Here is a 23,027-nt window from a genome sequence, read left to right on the forward strand (position 1 = left end):
TTGCAGATGTATGACTGTATGGGGGGCAGGGGCAGATCCATGTGTTAAGTTCAAGAGTGTATGTCCCACACAAAGAAACCTTAGAGTTTCATATACATTGTTAAGTTATACAGTCACAGGATAACTGGACAACTGATGTTTTTGAAACCTCACAAAGCAGATATATAGGCCTAACAGTTCTTTCTGTCTCCCTTCTCTTCAAATATGTGAAAACACATTCACATTTAAAATGATCCATGATTATTTCTGGACATGTTCAAACTAGTTGCTCAAGCAACTTTCCCACTGCTTGATGCCCCCGCTCTCTCATTCTACTGACATAAAGAAGTACCGCAGCGTCCCTGAGGCGAACTCAAGAAAGGGAACGTGAGAAGAAAGACAGGGCAGAGCTGAGTCTTGAGGCAAAAGATGCTGCCCACCTTTGTCCTGACGTGACTGAGCGTGGGTGCTGTTTTTCTCTGACAAATGGTATTAATAGTAATCTAAACTGATGTTATGCATTTTTAAAAAAGAAGTAAATATCACATTCCATCCAACCGACAGACCTAACGAATGTAAGAATCTATATACATCAGGCTAAGAAAATTGCTTGAAATGTAACAATTTTGTCAACATTCACGCACACAGACACCTACACTCAAACATGCACACACACATACACACACACACACACAGAGAGAGAGAGAGACAGAGACAGAGACAGAGACAGAAAGACAGAGACAGAGAGACAGAGACAACAGGGACCCGGAGCAGGACACAGTTAAGGTACATAGCATCTATTACACTCAGGTCCAGTAGACCAGGATGTACTGTGTGCAGTCATTGAAAATAAATTATTTTTATGTTCTTTACAGAAAATGAGCCTAGGCCAATGAGTCTGAGTTTAAATGGGATCAATTTTCTTTTAGCAAATATTGAAAATGGGTCCTACAGACCCAAACCCCTTACAGGGGTTAACAAAGAGCGACTCATTTAGGCCTATTCAATACAACATGCATCGGCCAATTTCTGAAGAAATGCCACTTTATTGTCGTAGGACGTCGTTGCGCAGACATATAGCGCCACTCTGTGGTTACAAGTTGAACTTAGGACAAAAAATAAAAGCGTCAGCGAGAACAACCTATTTTAGATGGATTTTAAAATCGGACAATAGCCGCACGTGCCATTCACCAAGCCGACCGTGCGAAACGATACATTTTGAAACATTTGTAACGATTTGCTACTTGCGGGCATGCAGGCACAGCGCTGAGGCTGAAACAGCTGATCAGTCTGTTTAAAGATGACGTAAGGTTGCCTACTCGAGAAAACCGGGTCGCTGTGGAGAGAAAATCCGATATTCTCCCGTTCACAATGGAGTTAAATAAGCATCAGAAAACAAGCATCAGGAGGCCGGTAGTGTAGAGTTTAGTCTACTGTAATACCAAATAAATGTTCAACATCGGCAATTCACCGCCATAAGTAAAAACAATTATTGTATGGTATGCTACCTCTAAAGTGCAATCTATAGGCTTGTGCAAATCGTATTTTAGGCTGACGAAGGACTCTCCTATCAAATAAGATGATTGACAGCATGAGCCGGCACACTGCCAAATGTACAGCCAAGATCTTCCTTCATTCTCATTTGTCTAATTGCTTGCGAGTAGGCTACTTGCATAAAAGTCCTGACTTTCAGCGCGGAAGCAGCAGTTCCGTGTTGAGGTAAGCCCTGTGGTCTTAAAAATGAACTCTTATTTTGGCAGGAAGGCGACGTTAGTACAATGCTTAGTCATGGTGAGTTACAGCTTTACCGCTGGTTTTCTGTGGCGCACAGAGATGGAAGAATCTGGCTGTATGTATTTCAGTGTGGATGTAAGTAGATGCATTTTACACAGTACACACACTTTACTCGGTTCCTAGTTAACTTCGATTTATGTGCTATGCCCATGTACTATTACACTACAATAACGATATTTTGTCCATTACACTCGACGGATTTCGAGTTGTACGTTTAGCTATCGATTGAAATGTTTGTTTGGTTGGTGGCTGAAGTATCGCTACGGTTTTGTTTCTGAATGTTTCCGTGCACCGCATAATAATATGCTGAGAGGTGTGCTGTTGTTTAGAGTTCGATTGGTTTTGTTTTACGTATGCGAAATTGAAGCAAGGAAGCGTACAGAACAATGCATTATACCCGAAATATGGCAATTTATATCTGAGCGCTTCAGTCAAATAATTTCAGACGAGTTCTTTTGTTTTGGTGTCTTACTTTGACACAGTGAAAAAGAATGGTAGGCTACGGTTAAAACGCTGACTTTGACGTTTGCATAAGGATTAACTGCACTTTTGGGTCATGTTTTCGCTAAATAGGTTACAGTTCCACTATTTCCTCCCACATCGTTGCACAGTTCACGATCAGATGAGTCACTGGAGAAGGCGTTTTGCCAGATGGTCCGTAAACAATTTGATCCAATGCTGTAGTGCCAATTTTTTGTAGTTTTCATCTCCGTCACTCTGCAGATATCTCCAAGAGGTCTAGTGAGATCAAATTTCAGAGCTTTATCGTTGGCTATAATGCTACTCCTTAGCGGAAATGTATTCTGGAAAACTTGATCAGCATTTGTTTTCGCTACAAGTTCATAAGGGAGCCGTATGAGTTGGAATACAGTACTGGGTAACTTGACTTCTGTTTCGATTCTTAATGGTATTTCTTGCTTAGTATTTAAAGCGGGAGAAAGTAGCACCGAGTGTCTTGACCTTACTGGACTGCATTACGCAAGCACCCGGACTACTTTTGAAATGACAGTCGCCCACGAAATGTTGCCATCCTGAAACTAAATTTGGTCAGTGTTTTGATTACTTGTCATTTATTTTATTCAAGTAGAAGTCTCACGGTTATCTTTACAATAGGCAAGGAAAGTTGGCTGCGCTGGGATATTGAGCCTGCATTGTAAGTGAGTTATAGTATATTCACCATTTAACAGTGCTTGTTTGAATTCATGGCAACACGCCCGACGTTAAAATATTTACTCGTCTTTCTCACATTTGGAGGGAAACTGTTTCGTGTCTCCAAGCCTGACAGATGTGACTCAATGAAATGTGCTTACTACTGGGAACTGTGTGCACGTAAGCTATACAATCAGTGTATTTCAAGTCCAAGCAGGAGACTCTTTACTTGGAAACGTTACTTGTTCCCAGTAGCCTAGGCCTAATTCAGGTTTTTGACAGCCATGTCCAAACATTATCTAGGCCTACTTCATGGCATAGTTCCCCTGAAAGCGCGCAAACAAACTTGTATCTCTTCAATGCCTATCTCTATCCACAATAAGGGCTACGCTTCATTGCCTTTAAATGCAGTGCTTTTACCTTATCTGTCAAGGCCCTGGCATTACAGGTGTTTCCCAATCTACCATAATGTTCACAGAACCCTGAGGAACAACTGCAGTGTTACTTTACTTTTCTGCACTGGATACTTTTTTTTTTGCTGTGGTCAGCCTCAAAGCTGAGATGTGTGTGTGTGTGTGTGTGTGTGTGCGGGAGAGTTACATCTCCTCGTCCCCTCTGCCCTCCACTCAGTTTCTAGAGATTAGTCACAGGACATAAGCAAAACACAGTCACGCTGACCGCTCGAATTCTGGCCTTAATTTAAGTCACTCCGTCTTCCTTGGTGACTGCGTCACCGTGTCTTAAATCAGTGCCTATCTCTTTCACACTCCTTGCGTTCCCCATTTGGCATCTGTTGAGGCGCTCAGAGATGGCCAGCCCAACAGGACGCTTGCATGCCGCAGGCTGATAGAGTATCTACTTACTAGTCGAGTGAAGACTAAGCAGAAGAAAGATGTTTCAGCAATAATAAAAGTATCCACTTAGGGAATGTCACTTTACAGGAATGTCTGTCACACTTAGAGGAATGTCTTCATCAGAGATAATGGTGATACACACTCTTGGGTTTCTACTAACATGGCACGCCATTGAAAGTGCCTCTTGTGTTAACACGAATTCCTAACTGGTTTTGCTTTTCCATCTTCAGATTTCCAAGTGACCTGTCTGCCTTCAGCCGCCTGCAGCGGAGATGCCCCGAGCGTAGAGATCTCTAGGAACCCTCTGGACAGAGCTGACCAGCTGCGCCCTTCCAGTCGTGCGTCGGAACTTTGAAAGCCCTCCGAGGAAATCGCTCATTTTGGACACTGGCTGCTTCTGCACGCCTCGGGCCTCTTCTCTGAACTTGACCTTTTCACACACGTGATGGATACCTTGTAGCCTCTGAAGACTCAACAACACATTCTCAATTTCAACAATGGCCTTTTAGCGTCTGTTCATATTGTACTAGTACTGACTTGGGGAACAGCCTCTCTGCCAAAAGGCTTGAGGACACTTTAAGGGGCAATATGTTGAATCTTTAAATTGTTTTTCTAAGTGACTATCACTGTTTAACAATACTCTACCAACGGCTCATAGCAAATACTGTTCCACATATCTATTGTAAAAACGCATCTATTGCAAATCTCATTACTTTGCTTGCAAAAGTGCTGTGATCTTGTGTTAGTGCAACAGTACCTCATTTGCTATCTGCTGTCCTAGTTTCTGTGACATTGTGTGGAAACTAACAGTGCTCATGTGTTGCCAACACAAACAACAGAACTAACAACCTTGTCAAAAAAAATCCTTATCTACCCCCAAGTGTTTGTGCTGCTATTTTATTGTGGCAAAAGACTCTGCTTGTCCCACGTTTGGATGATTTTCCCCACCTGTGGAAAGGCGTTAATGTGTTTTCGCAGGTGAATCAGACGTCTCACTTACCTTTTGGACTTGAGCTGACTCGTGGGGCTTGGTACACGTGTGCGTCAGTTGGCACCCGTGACCTCATTCATGCCCTTCCCTCCCAGAACGCTCTTGGTAGATGGACTGTGTGCGCAGCGGCAGGAGCAGCATGGCAGCAGCAGTGGCAGCCTCGCCACCTCTCTAGGTGTTCCCAGCGAACGGGAGCCCCGACCGGACAGTATTGCCCCAGGAGTCTGGCACTCAGCCACTTACGTTCATGGGAGTCCCTCCAGCTCCTCTCAAGACTGGACTTTGAGTTCATCCTGCAGGCAGTGAGAACAACGCTACTGAACCGAGATCAGTGCCACCTTCCCTCTTCTGAGTTGTGTAGCTTTGGCCTGACCCTTGCTGCGCCCTACTCTTCTGCCCCTTTGTTGTTTGTTGTTTTGTTTTGATTTTTTTTGCCCCAAGCTTTTGCCCTGACCCTGCCTTGCCCTGGCGAGCGACGATGAATGTGCCCGGGGGCCGCCGTTGCCGGTGAGGATGCACGCAGGGGGCGGCATGACTGAGTGCAAGGCGGAGGTGACGCCGTCCACGCGCAACGGCCACCGTGTCTTCAGCTACACGCTGGAGAGCCACACCGGCGCCGCCTTCGCCATCATGAACGAGCTGCGCCTGGAGCGGCAGCTGTGCGACGTCACGCTGCGCGTCAAGTACAACGACCTGGAGGCCGTGGACTTCGTGGCGCACAAGGTGGTGCTGGCCTCGTCCTCGCCCGTGTTCCGCGCCATGTTCACCAACGGCCTGAAGGAGTGTGGCATGGAGGTGGTCCCCATCGAAGGCATCCATCCACGGGTGAGTACTGTTTTCTGTCATGTCACGTGGTATTGCTAGCATAGAAATAGTTGGAAATATCAGTGTTGAGGTAAATGGACTCTGGTTATTGGGTGTGGAATATGTTCTGCAGTATAGTATGGTGGATTTTTGCCTCAGGTTCTCCATATTTCATTTGATGGGTTTCTTAAAGCATGCTCAGCTGTTGCCTTAACCTTGATTTGTCATTTGTCAATTTGAAATATATTTACAGCATGTGTTGTTGAGAATCTCAGAGCCTGAGGAAATCAATGAAAGTGATATTACTACTTTCCATTAGTAGTTTCCACTATCCATTTCCAACAACATGTTTTTTTTAGTTGCGCAACATTTGCAATATCTCTTATGTAACTCCACAATTAAAGTAACGTAGTCCTGTATAATTCTTGTTTTAGTCACTCTATAAAGGGCAACAGTAGTTGTAAACTGCAGTTGTAAGTCTTCAATACTGTAGTGTGCATGTAATGACTTGATCTGAGTGGAATTCAGAGGTTTTTTTCATATGCGGTGAAGAGGCATTGAAGTGCCTAACCTCCAGCGTTAAAACGAAAGTGTGCTTACCCACTTATGAGGCAGCGCTGACCAATCGGAGCCCCCTGTTCCTCACACACCTGCCCTTATCAGGAACACTCATCTGTGTGCCGCTGAGGGCAGCTTTACAGAGTTTACTCGGAACTGGGCTACTGAGCTGACGCTGGCTAGAAGAAAGAGAGAGTGAGAGAAAAAAGACAGATGGAGAGATAGCGAGTGAAGTGTCAGGAGGACTCCGTTTCTGTGTACTTTGACTACTGACGAGCATTACAGCAGGCCAGCGATAAGCAGGGACATGACGTCCACTCCAGAAGCTTTGTGGAGTACTAGTTCAATCACCGGGGTAACACCCAAAGAAATAAAGAAGAGCTGTATACTTTGATAAATTGAAATTACATCAGTGCATTTTCAATTATTTATCTGATTACACTGAGCTCCAACTCTGTCTCTTCCACTGACACAGGGTGGTACAACATAGTAGAGATGGTGATCTTTTGTGCAAGAAAACAATTTTACAAATTTAAGTGAAGCCTCTCCCCAAATACTTTTCTGCTTTTCCATTCCTTGTAACTTATGTAGTCTATAGAAAACTGCTACTTCTGCCCCCCGAAAATAATGTCTCCTTTAGGGATGGGCTGATCTGACTGACGATTATAATAGCTGGACTTCGGATATCGACTGATTCTTGGTACCAGTCCAATATTGTAGTTTTATTAGTCTTTTACACTCATTTTTAACAGCCCTAGCCCTGGCATAGCAAGTGTGAAATAACTCCAGAAATCCTGACCCTTGTGTTAGCTCTACTTTTAGCAAACAGTCTACTGGCAGACTGCTGATGCATCTATGTATGTGTACACACATAGATGCAAACATAAAACAATATAGAGTTGATCCCATAGATTGTCTTCCCCATTATCACAATATACCCATAGATCTGTCCCATTATCACAATATACCCCATATATCTACCCATAATTCCACCCCATTATCACAATATACCCGTAGATCTACCCCATTATCACGATATACCCATAGATCTACTCATTATCATCACAATCTACCCCATTATCATGATATACCCATAGAGCTACCCATTATCATCACACCATTATCACGATATACCTATAGATCTACCCCATTATCATCACAATCTACCCCATTATCACAATATACCCATAGATCTACCCCATTATCACAATATACCCATAGATCTACCCATTATCATCACAATCTACCCCGTTATCACGATTCACGATATACAGTACCCATACAGTAGATCTAGCCCATTATCCCAATCTACCCTATATATAGTCATGGCTAAAAGTGTTGGCACCCTGATTTTGTTTCTCCAGAAAATGAAGTATTTCTCCCAGAAAATTATTGCAATTACACATGTTTTGTTATACACATGTTTATTTCCTTTGTGTGTGTTAAAACAATACAAAAAAGCAGAGCAAAAAAGATTATTTTTACATAATTTCACACAAAACTCCAAAAATGGGCTGGACAAAATTATTGGCACCTTTTCAAAATTGTGGGTAAAAACTTTGTTTCAAGCATGTGATGCTCATTTAAACTCACTCGTGGCAAGTAGCAGGTGTGGGCAATATAAAAATCACACCTGAAACCAGATAAAAAGCAGAGACTCAATCTTTGCATTGTGTGTGGCACACTAAACATGGAGAACAGAAAGGGGAGAAGAGAGCAGTCTGAGGACTTGAGAACCAGAATTGTGGTGAAATATCAACAATCTCACAGCACAAGGCCATCTCAAGAGACCTTGGTGTTCCTTTGTCCACGGTGTGCAACATAATCAAGAAGTTTAAAACCCATGGCACTGTAGTTGTTCTCCCTAGACGTGGACGAAAGAGAAAATTTGATGTAAGGTTGCAACGCATGATTGTCCGAATGGTGGATAACCAGCCCAGACCAACTTCCAAACATATTGAAGCTGTCCTGCAAGCTCAGGGTGCATCAGTGTCAGCACAAACTATCCGTCGTTATTTGAATGAAATTAAACGCTATGGAAGGAGGCCCAGAAGGACCCCACTGCTGACAGAGACATAAAAAAGCTACGCATCATTCTACTGTTTACCGAAAACGGAATGAGGCCTACAAAGAAAAGAACACTATACTGTACCTACAGTCAAATATGGTGGAGGTTCAAACATGTTTTGGGGTTGTTTTGCTGCCTCTGGCACTGGGTGCCTTGACTGTGTGCAAGGCATCATGAAATCTGAAGATTTCCAAGGGTTTTTGGGTCTCAATGTAGGGCCCAGTGTCAGAAAGCTGGGTTTGCGTCCTAGGTCATGGGTCTTACAGCTAGGGATGTAACGCTATGAAAATTTAACCTCCCGGTTATAGTGACCAAAATTATCACGGTTTTCGGTATTATCGTGGTATTTTTAAAAGTGTGTTCAATATATTCAGAAAGCACTAATAGGACTACACAAGCTGAAATAGTTTCAAAAAGTGTGACAGGATTTACTATATTACAAAATATAGGCAAAACCTTATCAAAAGTGCAAAATTTAATCAGGGATGCTGGAACTCATTTTCACCTGGGGGTGCTCATAAAGGGGATCTCCTGATCACATGAGTGGAAGGGATTTAATGTGGACACGCACATAAAAACATGCAGAGTGGCTACATGATAACAGTGCACGTTTTTTGCGGTGAAAATGTTCCGCTTTTAAAAGCAGGTGTAGCCAAATCCGAATCACAGTTAAATCCATCATGTTTCATTGTACCAGGCCTACTGTATGTCAAAAGCAGGCTTGGATGAAGCTGGGAAGGATTAAATGCAAGGTTTCCACACCGTGGTGGTAATCAACCGTGATAATCATGATATTTGAAATGAAAACGGTAATTGTTATCGTCAACATTTTTATCGTGTTTACCATTATACCGGTAATCGTTACATCCCTACTTACAGCAGGATAATGACTCCAAACATACCTCTAAAAGCACCCAGAAATGGATGAAAACAAAGCAGCACCCTTCAAATATGAGAGAACTGGAGCAGTTTGCAAAATAAGAGTGGTCCAAAATTCCAGTTGAGAGGTGCAAGAAGCTTGTTGATGGTTATAGGAAGCGATTGATTTTAGTAATTTTTTCCAAAGGGTGTGCAACCAAATATTAAGTTGAGGGTGCCAACAATGTTGTCCGGCCCATTTTTTGAGTTTTGCACTTTCAGCCATGACTATCTACCCATAATTCCACCCCATTATCACAATATACCCATAGATCTACCTCAACACAATATAGCCAAAGACTCAGTCAGTATGGGATGGATATCAGTATCGGATCGGCACATCCCTAGCTTCCTTCTCCATCCTTTCTCTCACAGGTAATGGATCGTCTGATCGAGTTTGCCTACACCGCCAGCATCTCGGTGGGCGAGAAGTGTGTGATCCACGTGATGAACGGTGCCGTCATGTACCAGATCGACAGCGTGGTCAAGGCCTGCTGTGACTTCCTGGTTCAGCAGCTGGACCCCAGCAACGCCATCGGCATTGCCAACTTCGCCGAGCAGATTGGATGCACTGAGCTTCACCAGAAGGCCCGGGAGTACATCTACATGAACTTCAGCCAGGTCAGTCAAACAGCATGACAAGCAGCACGGTCCAGTTGGCTTTGCCAATTCCTTGGACAGGGGAGGCTTACTGGGGCCAGAAGTGATCATTCAGCACAACGGGATACGTGTAGGTATTCATGGAGTATAAAGACCTCCTGATTTTGATATTATAATGATCTATAGCTGCAGATTCAGTAAGTTTTGTGATTTGTAAAGTACTGTGATAGAAAATATGTTCGAAACTGCGATTAATTGTTTAATTTGTTTTACCCAACATTCCTGTCACACCGGTGTGACGGTACTCCTTTAAGGGTTAAGCAATAATAATACATTGGTTGCTACAACCACTTAAGTATCCCCAGTGACGAGAGTTCATGGTCTGGAGATAGTGAATGTACTAGAATCATTTTGAAACTGAACACTTAGGCTTTTCCTCTAAGGAAACTGTACCTTTAACTACAGTGGTTAGAAGGGACATGGGATACGTAAATGATTTCATTTGTTATCTCTTTTGAGTCTTGCCTTCAGGAGACATTTGGATTGGTTTAGAATTTCCGAACGCCATCAGTGTGCTGTAATCATTCTCATCCATTATAACTTGTACCACGGTTATCTCCACACTCGTGCTAACATGTGTTCTGCTGTATTTGAGGTTGTTGGGTTTTTTTTGTTAACAATATATGTCATCTTTATTTTAAATACTGTTTTTTTATTATTATTATTATTAAATATATTTACGGAAGGAAACATTTATACAGGGGTTATACAGGATAACAATACAAGAGTTTTCCCTCAGGGTCTTCTGAGTGTTTGTATTTGAGGTTGTTAACAGGGTAACTGGGCTTAGATAGTGTAATTTCCCAGATGTCAGATGTTTGTGATGAATGAGGCTGCAGTAGCGTACATCTGTCCAGTCCCCATAGTCCACTGAGAGGCCAACTCAGGATCGTATCTGGCCCCATAGTAAGTTAGTAATCAGGCATGCATGCAGCTTGACCCAAATCAGAGTGGACTGAATGGAGTCATTGGGAGGATTGCACAAAACGTGTCGGAAACCTCTCATTTCATGGCCTACTGATGTTGTGATCAGGAGTTAAATTTTAGCACTAAAATGACGTGCAACCATCATCTTGGCGCATGCTGCTGTGCGTGAACTTAATCCAGGTCAAGCCGAACTTTCCACTCTCTTGAGATCTTTGAACGTTACACTAGGGCTAAAGCTCAGTTTTTAGGATTCTGGCAGTGCTCGAGGTGAACTTGAGCCAACAATGTGAGGGAGCCGATCAGGAATCTGTTTTTGAGAAGCATTTGGGAATGTTGGATCAGATTAATGAAGTAAATTCATTCGACGCTCCAGAACAATGGTAAATAAACGGCTAGATATATAACAGTCATGTCAGCCCACTAGCAGCTACCATGCGCTCATATTTTTTGCTAAATTAATCTCATGCTCAGCTACTCACGACTGACTGAGACTTGGGCTTTGTCACCCAAATGTCCTGGTGTCAAAAATCACCAAGAGCTTGACGGCAGGGTCGAGAGTGCAAGTGGTGTGCTGAAAGCGGTCAAATCAATTGTCTTTGTCACCTTTGTCACAAACAAGGTGTGTAGATGCGGGGCTGCAGGGTCGAGGTGATGGTGCCGTCCCTGTTCTCTGAGACCATGTGCATGTAACAGACCTCTGTGACTGAGCCTGCACTCAGGGAAGTAGTGAAAATAGAAGTGAAATCATGAGGCGAACACTATCCATTCTCCCCATGCGATGAAACTTGAAAGTTTCACTGCATGTGAAACTTTCATTTCGTAATCCCGGTGGCCTTATCGGACCCTAGAACAATCTGCCGAGAGCAGTTAATGTGCCATCTAGTTAATGACCCTTATCGCCACTAAAAAAGAGACACATCATTCACACCATTGGACGGTATTTATGAGTGCCAACCAGACGGCCCCTGTGGTGCAGTGGGGCAGCTCCCACAGCAAACCTGTGCTGGCCTGACTAGTCCCCAGGCCTCACAGGCGCGGTTGTGCACCTGGCTTTATTGCTTTCCTCTTGGCCTGCCGCCACGGTGTAAGTTATTTGTCTCCCTTTGGTTCTGAGAGCTTTCAATCATGCCGATGCCTGGCGGGCGAAGTCATCTGCAGGAGGTGTGTGTAGGCAGTAAGCCTGGCAGCCTGCCCTCGCATAGTGCGATGCAGTCACGGAGCTTAACTAGCTTTGTTTAGGAATTCGCTGGTTCTGGCAGCCTGCCTGCGCCATGCATAAGTCGAGCTTAGCGCGAGCGGTGAGCCTGTGGTTGTGTCAAAGCTCAAAAAGGTTGGCGGAGTCATGTTGGTGTGTTTTGCTTCAGCAATAAGTCCGGGGGTTCTCTCTGGCCTCAATTAGCGCACCAAATTTTGCCAGAATGTTCTCCCTTACAAAGCCATCTGAATGAAAGTGGCGCTTTTATCATGTTCACTCTTTTACCGCTCAAAACAGCCTTTGCAGAATCTAAAACATGCAGTGGTTTATGATCAGATCGATCCCCTGCAGTGTACTGTAATAGAGATCCTGAAAATCTCCTGCAACATAATGTGCAGTTGTCCTGTCACTCTGATACTCAGATCTTTCTAAAGCGAAGAAACTAGTCCAGTTCCTAAGGACTGTTTTGGAATATTTACAGCCGTTTGTCCTGGGTATATCCAACACCTTCACGCTTGTACATTATTTGCCATGGATTTTGACATGCATTCATTTACCACTACATTCCTTCATTGTCAGTGAATGACACTGAATCTGATGTGTAAACTACAGAAATCCTGCTAGTCTTGCTATCTGTTCAACTTCATGTTGCACAGAGCAAGGTGTGTCGAGCATTGTACACTTCAAGTCAAGCGATGAATCACCACCTCAGCATTAGGCCATCTCTCCCAAGTATGAATGTACTTCTATTTCTGCAGTGGACCAACTTCCACCTTTTTCTGGAAAGCTGAAGTGCTCATTGGCGTTGTCAACCAGCCTCTGCTTCCCTATTGCCCTTTTTATTGCGGCTTTTCTTAGACCAACTATTAAAACACACACATATATGAAGCACTCCGTTAACAATGAAGTATCTGCAGACTAGCGGTCTCCAAATGACTTCAACTGGCGACTGGCGAAGCACAACCCTCTTCCCAGCCCCAGAACTCTCCATATTCCACATGCGTGTCCCTTACGCACACAAATGTACTGTTGAGGTGTCGTGAGAGTAGCCAGACAGTCAAGCAAAACAAACCGTTTATGGAAGTCAAATAGGATCCAGTCTGCTGTCAGTCTCTTGTCGTTCGTGCTTTCTGCGTCTGATGTGTCTTGTGAGCTGGGAGACTGCCAACCTCACCCAATTAAGGAAATAGTTCTGTTTGAATTGTTAGGTTTGTTTCAGCCTAACCACTTCAGTGCCCAGGCATGAATAAATATATTGTTCGCTTCATATTACAGGAGCATGACCCAGTTTGAAAAGTTCTGAGTCTAATTTGTCCCTAATTGATTCTAAGGTTATGCATCTGAACGTCTTTGAATTGATTGTTGCATTTGGATTTTTGCTTACATTACAATAAGTAACACTTGTATAAAAGGTGAATACGTAAAGCTCTTGTCGATGTACAGTTATGGTAATAATTGCCCTCACAAGGTTAACTAGGAATTTATTTGGAAGTGTCAAACATGTGCACAGTAACCTAGGCAACCTTTTTATGACATATAGTCAAAAGAATCATGTGGATCATGTGATTTCTAATAAGCGTTTGCTTTTCCTCCTCCTGCCCCTCTCCTTTTGTTCTCCTCCATGTTCATCTCTCTCCACTTTCACTTACCTGACTCCCATCTGACCCCTCGACTCACCTTGCTGTGATCATCTCTCCCTTCTCCGTTGACCCCCTGCACTCTGCTGGACTGCTCCATTACACATTCCCCCTCATGTTTCTTTTCCACTTCCTCCCTCTCCTACCACCCCCCCTCCTTCCATCTCTCCTCCTCCATCTCTCCTCCTCCTCCTCCATCTCTCCTTCTCCTCCTCCTCCATCTCTCCTCCTCCTCCATCTCTCCTTCTCCTTCTCCTCCCTCCTCCTCCATCTCCTTCTCCCTCCTCCTCCTCCATCTCTCCCCTCCTCCTCCTCCATCTCTCCATCTCCTCCTCTTCCTCCTCCTCCTCCTCCATCTCTCCTTCTCCTCCTCCTCCATCTCTCCTTCTCCTCCTCTTCCTCCTCCTCCATCTCTCCTTCTCCTCCTTCCCTCCTCCATTTCTTCTCCTCCTTCTCCTCCTCCATTTCTTCTCCTCCTTCTCCTCCTCCTCCTCCTCCATCTCTCCTTCTCCTCCTCCTCCATCTCTCCTCCTCCTCCTCCATTTCTTCTTCTCCTCCTCCATTTCTTCTTCTCCTCCTCCTCCATTTCTTCTTCTCCCTCCTCCTCCATTTCCTCCTTCTCCTCCTCCATTTCTTCTTCTCCTCCTCCATTTCTCCTTCTCCTCCTCCTCCTCCATCTCCTCCATCTCTTCTCCTCCTCCTCCTCCATCTCCTCCTTCTCCTCCTCCTCCATCTCTTCTTCTCCTCCTCCTCCATCTCTTCTCCTCCTCCTCCTCCATCTCCTCCCCTCCTCCTCCTCCATCTCTCCTCCTTCTCCTCCTCCTCCATCTCTTCTTCTCCTCCTCCTCCTTCTCCTCCTCCTCCATCTCTTCTCCTCCTCCTCCTACTCTTCCTCCATCTCTCCTCCTCCATCTTCCTCCTCCTACCTCCTCCATCTCTCCTCCTCCTCCTCTCCTCCTCCTTTGTTCTCCTCCATGTTCATCTCTCTCCACTTTCACTTACCTGACTCCCATCTGACCCCTCGACTCACCTTGCTGGCAGTCATCTCTCCTTCTCCGTTGTTACCTGCACTCTGCTGGACTGCTCCATTACACATTCCCCCTCATGTTTCTTTTCCACTTCCTCCCTCTCCTACCACCCCCCCTCCTTCCATCTCTCCTCCTCCTCCTCCATCTCCTCCCTCCTCCTCCATCTCTCCTCCTCCTCCATCTCTCCTCCTCCTCCTCCATCTCTCCTTCTCTTCTCCTCCTCCTCCTCCATCTCTCCTTCTCCTTCTCCTCCTCCTCCTCCATCTCCTTCTCCTCCTCCCTCATCTCTCTTCTCCTCCTCCTCCTCCTCCATCTCTCCTTCTCCTCCTCCTCCATCTCTCCTCCTCCTCTTCCTCCTCCTCCATCTCTCCTTCTCCTCCTCCTCCTCCATTTCTTCTCCTCCTCCTCTTCCTCCTCTCCTTCTCCTTCTCTCCTCCTCCATTCTTCCTCCTCCTTCTCCTCCCCTCTCCTCCTCCTCCTCCTCCTCCCCTCTCTCCTTCTCCTCCTCCTCCTCTCCTTCTCCTCCTCCTCCTCTCTCCTCCTCCTCCTCCCTCTCTCCTTCTCCTCCTCCTCCACTCTCTCTCCTTCCTCCCCTCCTCCATTTCTTCTTCCTCCTCCTCCTCCATTTCTCCTCCTCCTCCATTTCTTCTTCTCCTCCTCCTCCATTTCTCCTTCTCCTCCTCCTCCATCTCCTCCATCTCTTCTCCCTCCTCCTCCTCCATCTCTCCTCCTTCTCCTCCTCCTCTCCATCTCTTCTCCTCCTCCCTCCTCCTTCTCCTCCTCCTCCATCTCTTCTCCTCCTCCTCCTCCATCTCTTCTCCTCCCTCCTCCTTCTCCTCCTCCTCCTTCTTCTCCTCCTCCTCCTCATCTCTTCTCCTCCTCCTCCTCCTCCTCCTCCTCCTCCTCCTCCTCCTCCATCTCTCCTCCTTCTCCTCCTCTCCATCTCCTTCCTTCTCCTTCTCCTCCTCCTCCTCCATCTTCTTCTCCTCCCCTCCTCCTCCATCTCTTCTTCTCCTCCTCCTCCTCCATCTCTCCTCCTCCTCCATCTTCCTCTCCTCCTACTCCTCCTCCATCTCTCCTCCTCCTCTTCCTCCATTCCTCCTCTCCTTCTCTTCCTCCTCCATCTCTCCTCCTCCTCCATCTTCCTCTCCTCCTACTCCATCTCCTTCTCTTCCTCCTCTTCCTCCATTCCTCCTCCATCTCTCCTCCTCCTCCTCCATCTTCCTCTCCTCCTACTCCATCTCCTTCTCTTCCTCCTCCATCTTTCTCTCCTCCTACTCCATCTCCTTCTCCTCCTCCTCTTCCTCCATTCCTCCTCTCCTTCTCTTCCTCCTCCATCTTCCTCTCCTCCTCCTCCTCCATCTTCCTCTCCTCCCTCAGGTGGCCACACAGGAGGAGTTCTTCAACCTGTCCCACTGCCAGCTGGTGACGCTGATCAGCCGCGACGAGCTGAACGTGCGCTGCGAGTCGGAGGTGTTCCACGCGTGCGTGGCCTGGGTGCAGTACGACCGCACCAACCGCCGGCCGTTCGTGCAGGCGCTGCTGCAGGCCGTGCGCTGCCACTCGCTCACGCCGCACTTCCTGCAGCTGCAGCTGGAGTGCCACGAGTGGGACGCGCAGTGCAAGGACTACCTGGCGCAGATCTTCCAGGACCTCACGCTGCACAAGCCTACCAAGTGCATCCCGTGCCGCACGCCCAAGGTCCCGCAGCTCATCTACACGGCGGGCGGCTACTTCCGCCAGTCGCTGAGCTACCTGGAGGCGTACAACCCGTGCTCGGGCGCCTGGCTGCGGCTGGCCGACCTGCAGGTGCCGCGCAGCGGCCTGGCGGCGTGCGTCATCAGCGGGCTGTTCTACGCGGTGGGCGGCCGCAACAACGCGCCCGACGGCAACATGGACTCCAACACGCTGGACTGCTACAACCCCATGAACAACTGCTGGCTGCGTGTTTCATGGCGTGCCCGGCGCAACGCGCTCGGCCGTGGGCGTCATCGGCCCGGCATGATCGCCCCGTGGGGCGGCTCGCACGGCTGCATCCACCACAACAGCGTGGAGAGGTGAGGACCGGCGGGAATATGGTGACCGTCACTTTGACCCCTTTGGGGAGAGCGATCGGCAGGATGGGGGTGCAGAGGGACAGGCCGCATGTCGCTGGCTTCTGTGAGGAAGTCGTTAGGGTCTGTTAACCTGACACACTGATTGCAGTGTTGGCATGTCCTACTAATGACGGATAGCACTTAGACCCTGCTCTCGGGAGGGGTTCCAGGTAATTAGTCTCTTAGGTTAGCTTGCCTTAATGAGCAGTATGGTAGAAGCAGTTTTAGTGTCGGGGAAGGGAGCCTAGTGCTTGTTTACAAAACTAAAACTGAAAGGTTTTTTTATCTGTTTTTCTTGGCATTTACCCTCCACTTAGGAGTTGTTTTGCTAGTTCACACCAGCTGTGTGGCTTACATGTCAGTATGGTCAGTTTGACCTCCAGCTACACCATCAGCCTCCCTCTCCTCCCTGCTGGTCATATTTTTAATTGCTTTTTAAATGTGTAAATTATTTGTTTTATTTCCAACTTTCAGTATTTGCAAAATTTGGTGCTTTGGCATTTTTGTTAATTTATGATCCACAGTTGGTTAACCTGCTCAGATTTAAATGACTCATTTTAGTTCCGTTTCAGAGATTGTGTTTTTCTGTCCTGAGAAGCATAGAGGTGGACTTCCCCGTTTTTTTTCCATCCATTCATAATTCAGTCTTTACTCTCGAGTTACCTGCCGACAAGGCTTTCACTGAAGTATCAGTCTACCCAGCCTAGGCGCTTAGGAGGAAGTCTTGCTTTAAATCCAGCCAAGTGGAAAACGAGACCAAACATAGCAACCAGTTACCAAGGGGAAAACCTGAACATGAAGTTGGTATTATTAGCAGTGCCCACATCAAAGGCTGTTCTCCCTCTCCCCCTGAGCTGAGTAACTAGGGAAGCATCAGGAAGATTAGGTTATGACTGTCACTAGTGATAGCTCACCACTGACACCAAAGACTCTAAGAATCTAACAACTCCGGAGTGGGCGCATGTGATTAGGTGTTGCAACTGGGCTTTCAGGAAGCGGTGAGGTTTTTCTGAAAAAATATGAGTCTTTTTGTGAATGTGTGACAGCATGACCAAAATCTTTCAAAAGCCGCATTGAGGAAGGGGGTGTCAGAGTTCAGGTTTTGAAATAGGGAACTGATTTCGAGGTGGCGTAACACCTTCGGATCTACAGGAGAAAAATGTTCCACTCATTGTTGGCTTTCAGGTGAACCATTGTGAAATAGTACAATAGAACCATTGTGCACTTCACACTGTTCTGAGTTTGTATGTTCTCCTTGTCGTGTGTGTGTCTGTCTGTCTGTCTGTCTGTCTGTGTGTGTGTGTGTGTGTGTGTAGGTACGACCCCGAGCGGGACACGTGGCACCTGGTGGCGCCCATGCAGACGCGTCGCATCGGGGTGGGCGTGGCGGTCATCAACCGGCTGCTGTACGCAGTGGGCGGTTTCGACGGCACGCACCGGCTCAGCTCGTCCGAGTGCTACAACCCAGAGAAGGACGAGTGGAAGACCATGGCCCCCATGAACACTGTCAGGAGTGGGGCAGGTGAGTGACCGCAGCTCCCAGAACTGGACGACACTGCTCACGCATCATCACATTTCAAGACACTGCTCACGCATCATCACATTTCCTTTGCTTAAATAGGATCAAAATTGAGACCATTTAATTGATTGTACAATGTGAATCACTGAACAACTGTATTCATTAGATAATAAACAGGCTCATTTTGATTTTGGAGCTTTAATTCAGATAGAATAGTAGAGATGACAGGAAATAGATAGGCGGAGAGGCCATTGTAGAATGGCCGGAGAGGCCATTGTTTTTAAACACCCTCCCTGTTTTTAAGGGAGCACACGTCTGTATTGTAGGCGTGACTGGAGACCAGCCTTAATCTTTGCCTGTCTCCACTCCAGCTATACTCCTTTACTCCCGCTGGATGGTGTCTCCACAAACCTTTAATCCCCTGGTCCCCTGGCAATGTTGCTATTGAGTATGGCTTAATGTGTCTAGGATCTAGGACTGAACATTGTTGATGTGTCTAGGATCTGGGACTGAACATTGTTGATGTGTCTAGGATCTGGGACTGAACATTGTTGATGTGTCTAGGATCTGGGACTGAACATTGTCGACATAATGAGTTGCACTGGAGGTGTATCAAGGGGGCAGTCGTGGCCCTGGTTAGGGCTTTGGGCTTGTAACCGGAGGGTTGCCAGTTCGATCCCCGACCAGTAGGAACAGCTGAAGTGCCCTTGAGCAAGGCACCTAACTCCTCACTGCTCCCCGGGCGCCGCTGTAGCAAGGCAGCTCACTGCTCCGTGTTAGTGTGTGCTTCTCTTCACTGTGCTGTCACTAATTCACGGATGGGATAAATGCAGAGACTAAATTCCTCGTATACGCTGAGAAACCTGATTTACATTTACGATTTACATTTACATCAGTAAAGGTAATAATAATAATAATAATAACAACTAAATAATAATAATAAAAATAACAACTCTGTACAGAAATGTGCAGGAGGCGTGCAGGAAGTACTCCAGGCACTTTTTTTTTCTTTTCAGGTCGTCATCTACAAAAGATTGACAGGTTGATAGAAGTTTGTCAGAAGCTCTTGCTGCTCTTAGTCCTGCTCAATATGTTCTCCTTAGTCATAACAGTATTACTGTAAACAAACATCCACTTGATTCATAGCCTGGATCAACGTATGATTAATGACTTGAGCCCACATTTACAGTACTAAATCATCATGGCCAGTAGATTAAGTAAAGAAATCATGATAAAAATGTCAGAGGTATTTATACTGCCGTGCTGCAGACAATGGTGTCCTGACAACATTCTAATCGTTTAAGCTCAGTAAACAGTCTGAGAAATCTCTGGTGTTTATGAGCAGTCAGTTCAGGAATCCAGCCAGTGCCCTTTACCCTCCATCATGCAAAATGTTCATTTTTATTTGAACAGCGTTCCTCTCGTGTATGAGCAGGGAATTATAATGGATCCAGAGTGCCTCACGTAAAAACAATACTATTGTTTAATTCATTTAATTAATTCATTCATTTATCATATAAATTTTCTTCATTTCTTCTTCCCTGTCCCCTCTTCCTGGGCATTAATGGTTGCCCTTTTGCTCTTGGCTACCAAATTGTTACAAGTGGCAACCAAAACCTCATGTCTGGTTGCCAAGCTGGTAACCACTTTTAAAAGTTAACATTGAGCCGTGCCTTATTGGGACTTATGGGTCTCATAAAATCGTTTAAAATGCTTATACAGTATAATGTTAATCACTGACTATTGAATATCTTGTGACCCTAAAACTTGACCATGACTAAAATAATTTTGGTTGTTTGTTGTCTCACTCCTGTGTTCGTCCTGCCGAGATGGTTAACTCTATTGCTCTCTCTGTCATTGTGTCCCTTGCAGGCGTGTGTGCCATGGGGAGCCACATCTATGTGATGGGAGGCTACGACGGCACAAACCAGCTCAACACGGTGGAGCGATATGAGGTGGAGACGGACGCCTGGAGCTTCGTGTCGTCCATGAGGCATCGCAGGAGTGCCCTGGGCGTCACCACACACCTCGGGCGCATCTACGTGCTGGGTGCGTCAACAGCGCCGGATAAGTCGTGTCATGCTGATGTCCAGTGATTTATTTGCTACCTAGAGTCATTCTGCAAGGGCTAATGCAATACACATTTTTCTCAATTCACACCCTTCAGTAACACCCTCGGTTTACTCCGCTCTGTTTAGGTGTTGATTCAGTGCAGTCCATATCCAAACTGTTGGGTGTTGGTCACAGTCAGAATGTTAATCACAAATCAATGACACTCATTGTTTCTGCTCTAAAGATTCTATTTGCAGACTGATTCCAATGGAATTCTATCGCTAACAATAGATAAACGTCGGACGGGCAACTAAAAAACGCTTCATTAACGGCGCCTCGGGTGTAAATTCCCAGTTAGTCATATTGAAGATGTAGTCGTGCGCCAGTCCCAGTTGAATTGCAGAATGGAATGTTGCTATGGCCACATGGAAAAATTAAAACACAAACTCAAACGCAAAGTGTGGCATACCAGTTGACCCAGTTGACATTTCGTTTTTACAGAGAAGGACGTGGCACATTTCAAGGAAAGATTTCACAACTGATTATGGCTGAATGACAATGTTTAACTCTTTGTTTGAGTAGTCCAGGTGACTCACACTTGGAATAACTCAGAAACATTAAATCTCAATAAATCAACAAAATAAGCCGACTAGAAAAAAAGTCTTGGTTATGGCTCGTCGGTTATGGTTATTTTGCAGACGCTTTTATCCAAAGTATCTTTCATCATAATAACAATAAACTATAGCAGCAAATATTTCATAATACATCATTATAACAACATTAATAATCATCATAAAATACACACACACATGTGTGTAAGGCAAATTATCTAAAATGATTGATGGTTAAAATGGTGACTTTTTAGAATGGTCAAATTGGATTATCAAAGCGTCTGTATTCATCAGGTTAAACCTCTCTACATAGTGTAACTGTTTTAACCAATCAAGAACCTTCCGGAGAGACGGGCATTCCTGTCTGTCAATTATTTTTGTACTGCAGCACATGTGAGTACAGGTAGTGGTGCTTTTTGCAGGTTTCAGGTCGTTAAGGAAGTGTGCTGCAGCTGTAGTAGAAGGACGTCTGGCTCCATCTAGAGGTGGAGCGTGGTAAGCTTTAGGAATGCTGCACACCATGAGTAAGTTTAACACTAGTTAGGTTTAACACTCATTAAATGGGTGTTTTAACACCCATTACCATTAGATACACGACATCAAACTATTTTGAACACCCGCCTTGTTAAGAGTGACAATGCTAAGGCATGTCAGGAACCTTCTCTCTCTCTCTCTCCCTTGAATCGTCATTTCTCAAACTTTCATTTTTTTGTAGGTGCCGTTGTTATTTGGGAAAGGTTAAAATCGTTACAGCGATACTATAATTTAAAGCCCCCCTGAGTGGTTTCACATAGGAAATTTGTTCAGGCTAAGTTAGCTACGCATCCCATAGGATTCCATTCAAAAAATATCTTCTGATGCTCATGTCCCGGACCCCACTACAGCTACGCTTTTTCAACAGAATATTGGAGCCTCCCTTTTCAGATGATCTCTGATGTCCAGCTCAATCGTCAAACTCCACAATTCAGTGCCACACACACACACACACACACACACAGTTTAGTCTTTACATGTTTTCAGGAGTAGGTTTCTAACCTATACAAGGTGGTTCCAAACAAGTCTCTGATTTTGGTTTACAGGGATTGTAATTAAATCCAAGTCTTCAATGTCAGGATGTAGGTGCACTGCTGTAAATCCGTGTGCTCTCCCTCCTCCACAGGTGGTTATGATGGCAACACGTTTCTTGACAGCGTGGAGTGTTACGACCCAGAAACGGACACGTGGCTAGAGGTCACCAAGATGACATCGGGCCGGAGTGGCGTGGGCGTGGCCGTTACCATGGAGCCCTGTCAAAAGGAGCTGAACCAGTGTCAGCAGAAGCATTAGTGCCTCTTCCCACCCCACCCCTCCACCCCAAAATCTCTCTCTCTCTCTCTCTCTCTCTCTCTCTCTCTCTCTCTCTTCTCTCTCCTCTCTCTCTCTCTCTTTCTCCTCTTTTCCTCCCACTCTTCCCTCCTCCCACTGGTGGTTCGGTCACCCGTGTTGCAGGTTTGTGCGGTCAGTCATGTCACAGGTCCACTCTCCTGCTTCCTGAAAGGGCTCCTCTCCTGTGAGAAGCCCCCGTCTGTTGAGATGTGACCTTCCTACATAAGGGGGAAGCCTGCGGGCTGCTCTTCCTCCAGATGTTACTCATCCAAAACAAACCCTCCCCTGTTTCCCCCTCCAACCTCATAGCTCCGTAATCTGTTTGTTCACTCTGACATGGTCGTAAAACTTGTGATGCTGAAGACTGAAAGCCGCACCTTCTCATGAACCAAACGAAAAGAGTCTCTTCAAAGCTGTGGTTGGGACTTCTTCTTTTTTGACAGTTTGGCAGAAACTGCATCTCAACCAAATTTCGAGGGCTTCTTTTCCCCATGTTCATATTTCTACACGTCTTTTTACCCACCGAACGCAAAAAGTGCCATTACCTGTGCCCGAGTGCACGATCAGTATGACCCACACAATCTGCCACTTGAGTCGTTTGTGATCGACAAGAGAGGGGCTCAGATATGAGAGGTTTGCCACTCGACCAGGGAGGAAGGACACCCAGCTGCCATCAGTACTTAAGATGCAGCAAGAGACTAAAACCTCCCCCCTTTTCCACCACCAGCACGTAATGTAGCGTTGGCGCCACCTACTGGCTGACGGGCGGCAGACGTTGGGCCGCTTCGCAAGGCCCGAGATCTTTCCATGAGTTCAAGAGGC

The 23,027-nt window shown here is 45.9% G+C and overlaps 1 protein-coding gene across 3 annotated transcripts; it reads left to right on the forward strand.

Annotated features, from left to right (window-relative positions):
- Positions 1-1,740: 1,740 nt before the first annotated feature.
- Positions 1,741-22,250, forward strand: keap1b (kelch-like ECH-associated protein 1b). 3 transcript variants are annotated; one of them, XM_048249088.1, is made up of 7 exons: positions 1,741-1,848; positions 4,007-5,592; positions 9,491-9,736; positions 15,943-16,619; positions 17,975-18,180; positions 20,050-20,226; positions 22,000-22,250. In XM_048249088.1, the coding sequence occupies exons 2-7, from the start codon at positions 5,281-5,283 to the stop codon at positions 22,164-22,166; spliced, it is 1,785 nt and encodes a 594-aa protein (XP_048105045.1). In that variant the 5' UTR covers positions 1,741-1,848; positions 4,007-5,280; the 3' UTR covers positions 22,167-22,250. The 3 variants fall into 3 exon arrangements, with proteins under 3 accessions (XP_048105045.1, XP_048105047.1, XP_048105046.1); XM_048249090.1 differs by lacking the exon at positions 1,741-1,848 and adding an exon at positions 1,889-2,650; XM_048249089.1 differs by lacking the exon at positions 1,741-1,848 and adding an exon at positions 2,686-2,819.
- The last annotated feature ends 777 nt before the right edge of the window (positions 22,251-23,027 follow it).

Source organism: Alosa alosa, chromosome 7, assembly GCF_017589495.1.
Source record: "Alosa alosa isolate M-15738 ecotype Scorff River chromosome 7, AALO_Geno_1.1, whole genome shotgun sequence".
Taxonomy (NCBI): Eukaryota; Metazoa; Chordata; class Actinopteri; order Clupeiformes; family Clupeidae; genus Alosa; species Alosa alosa.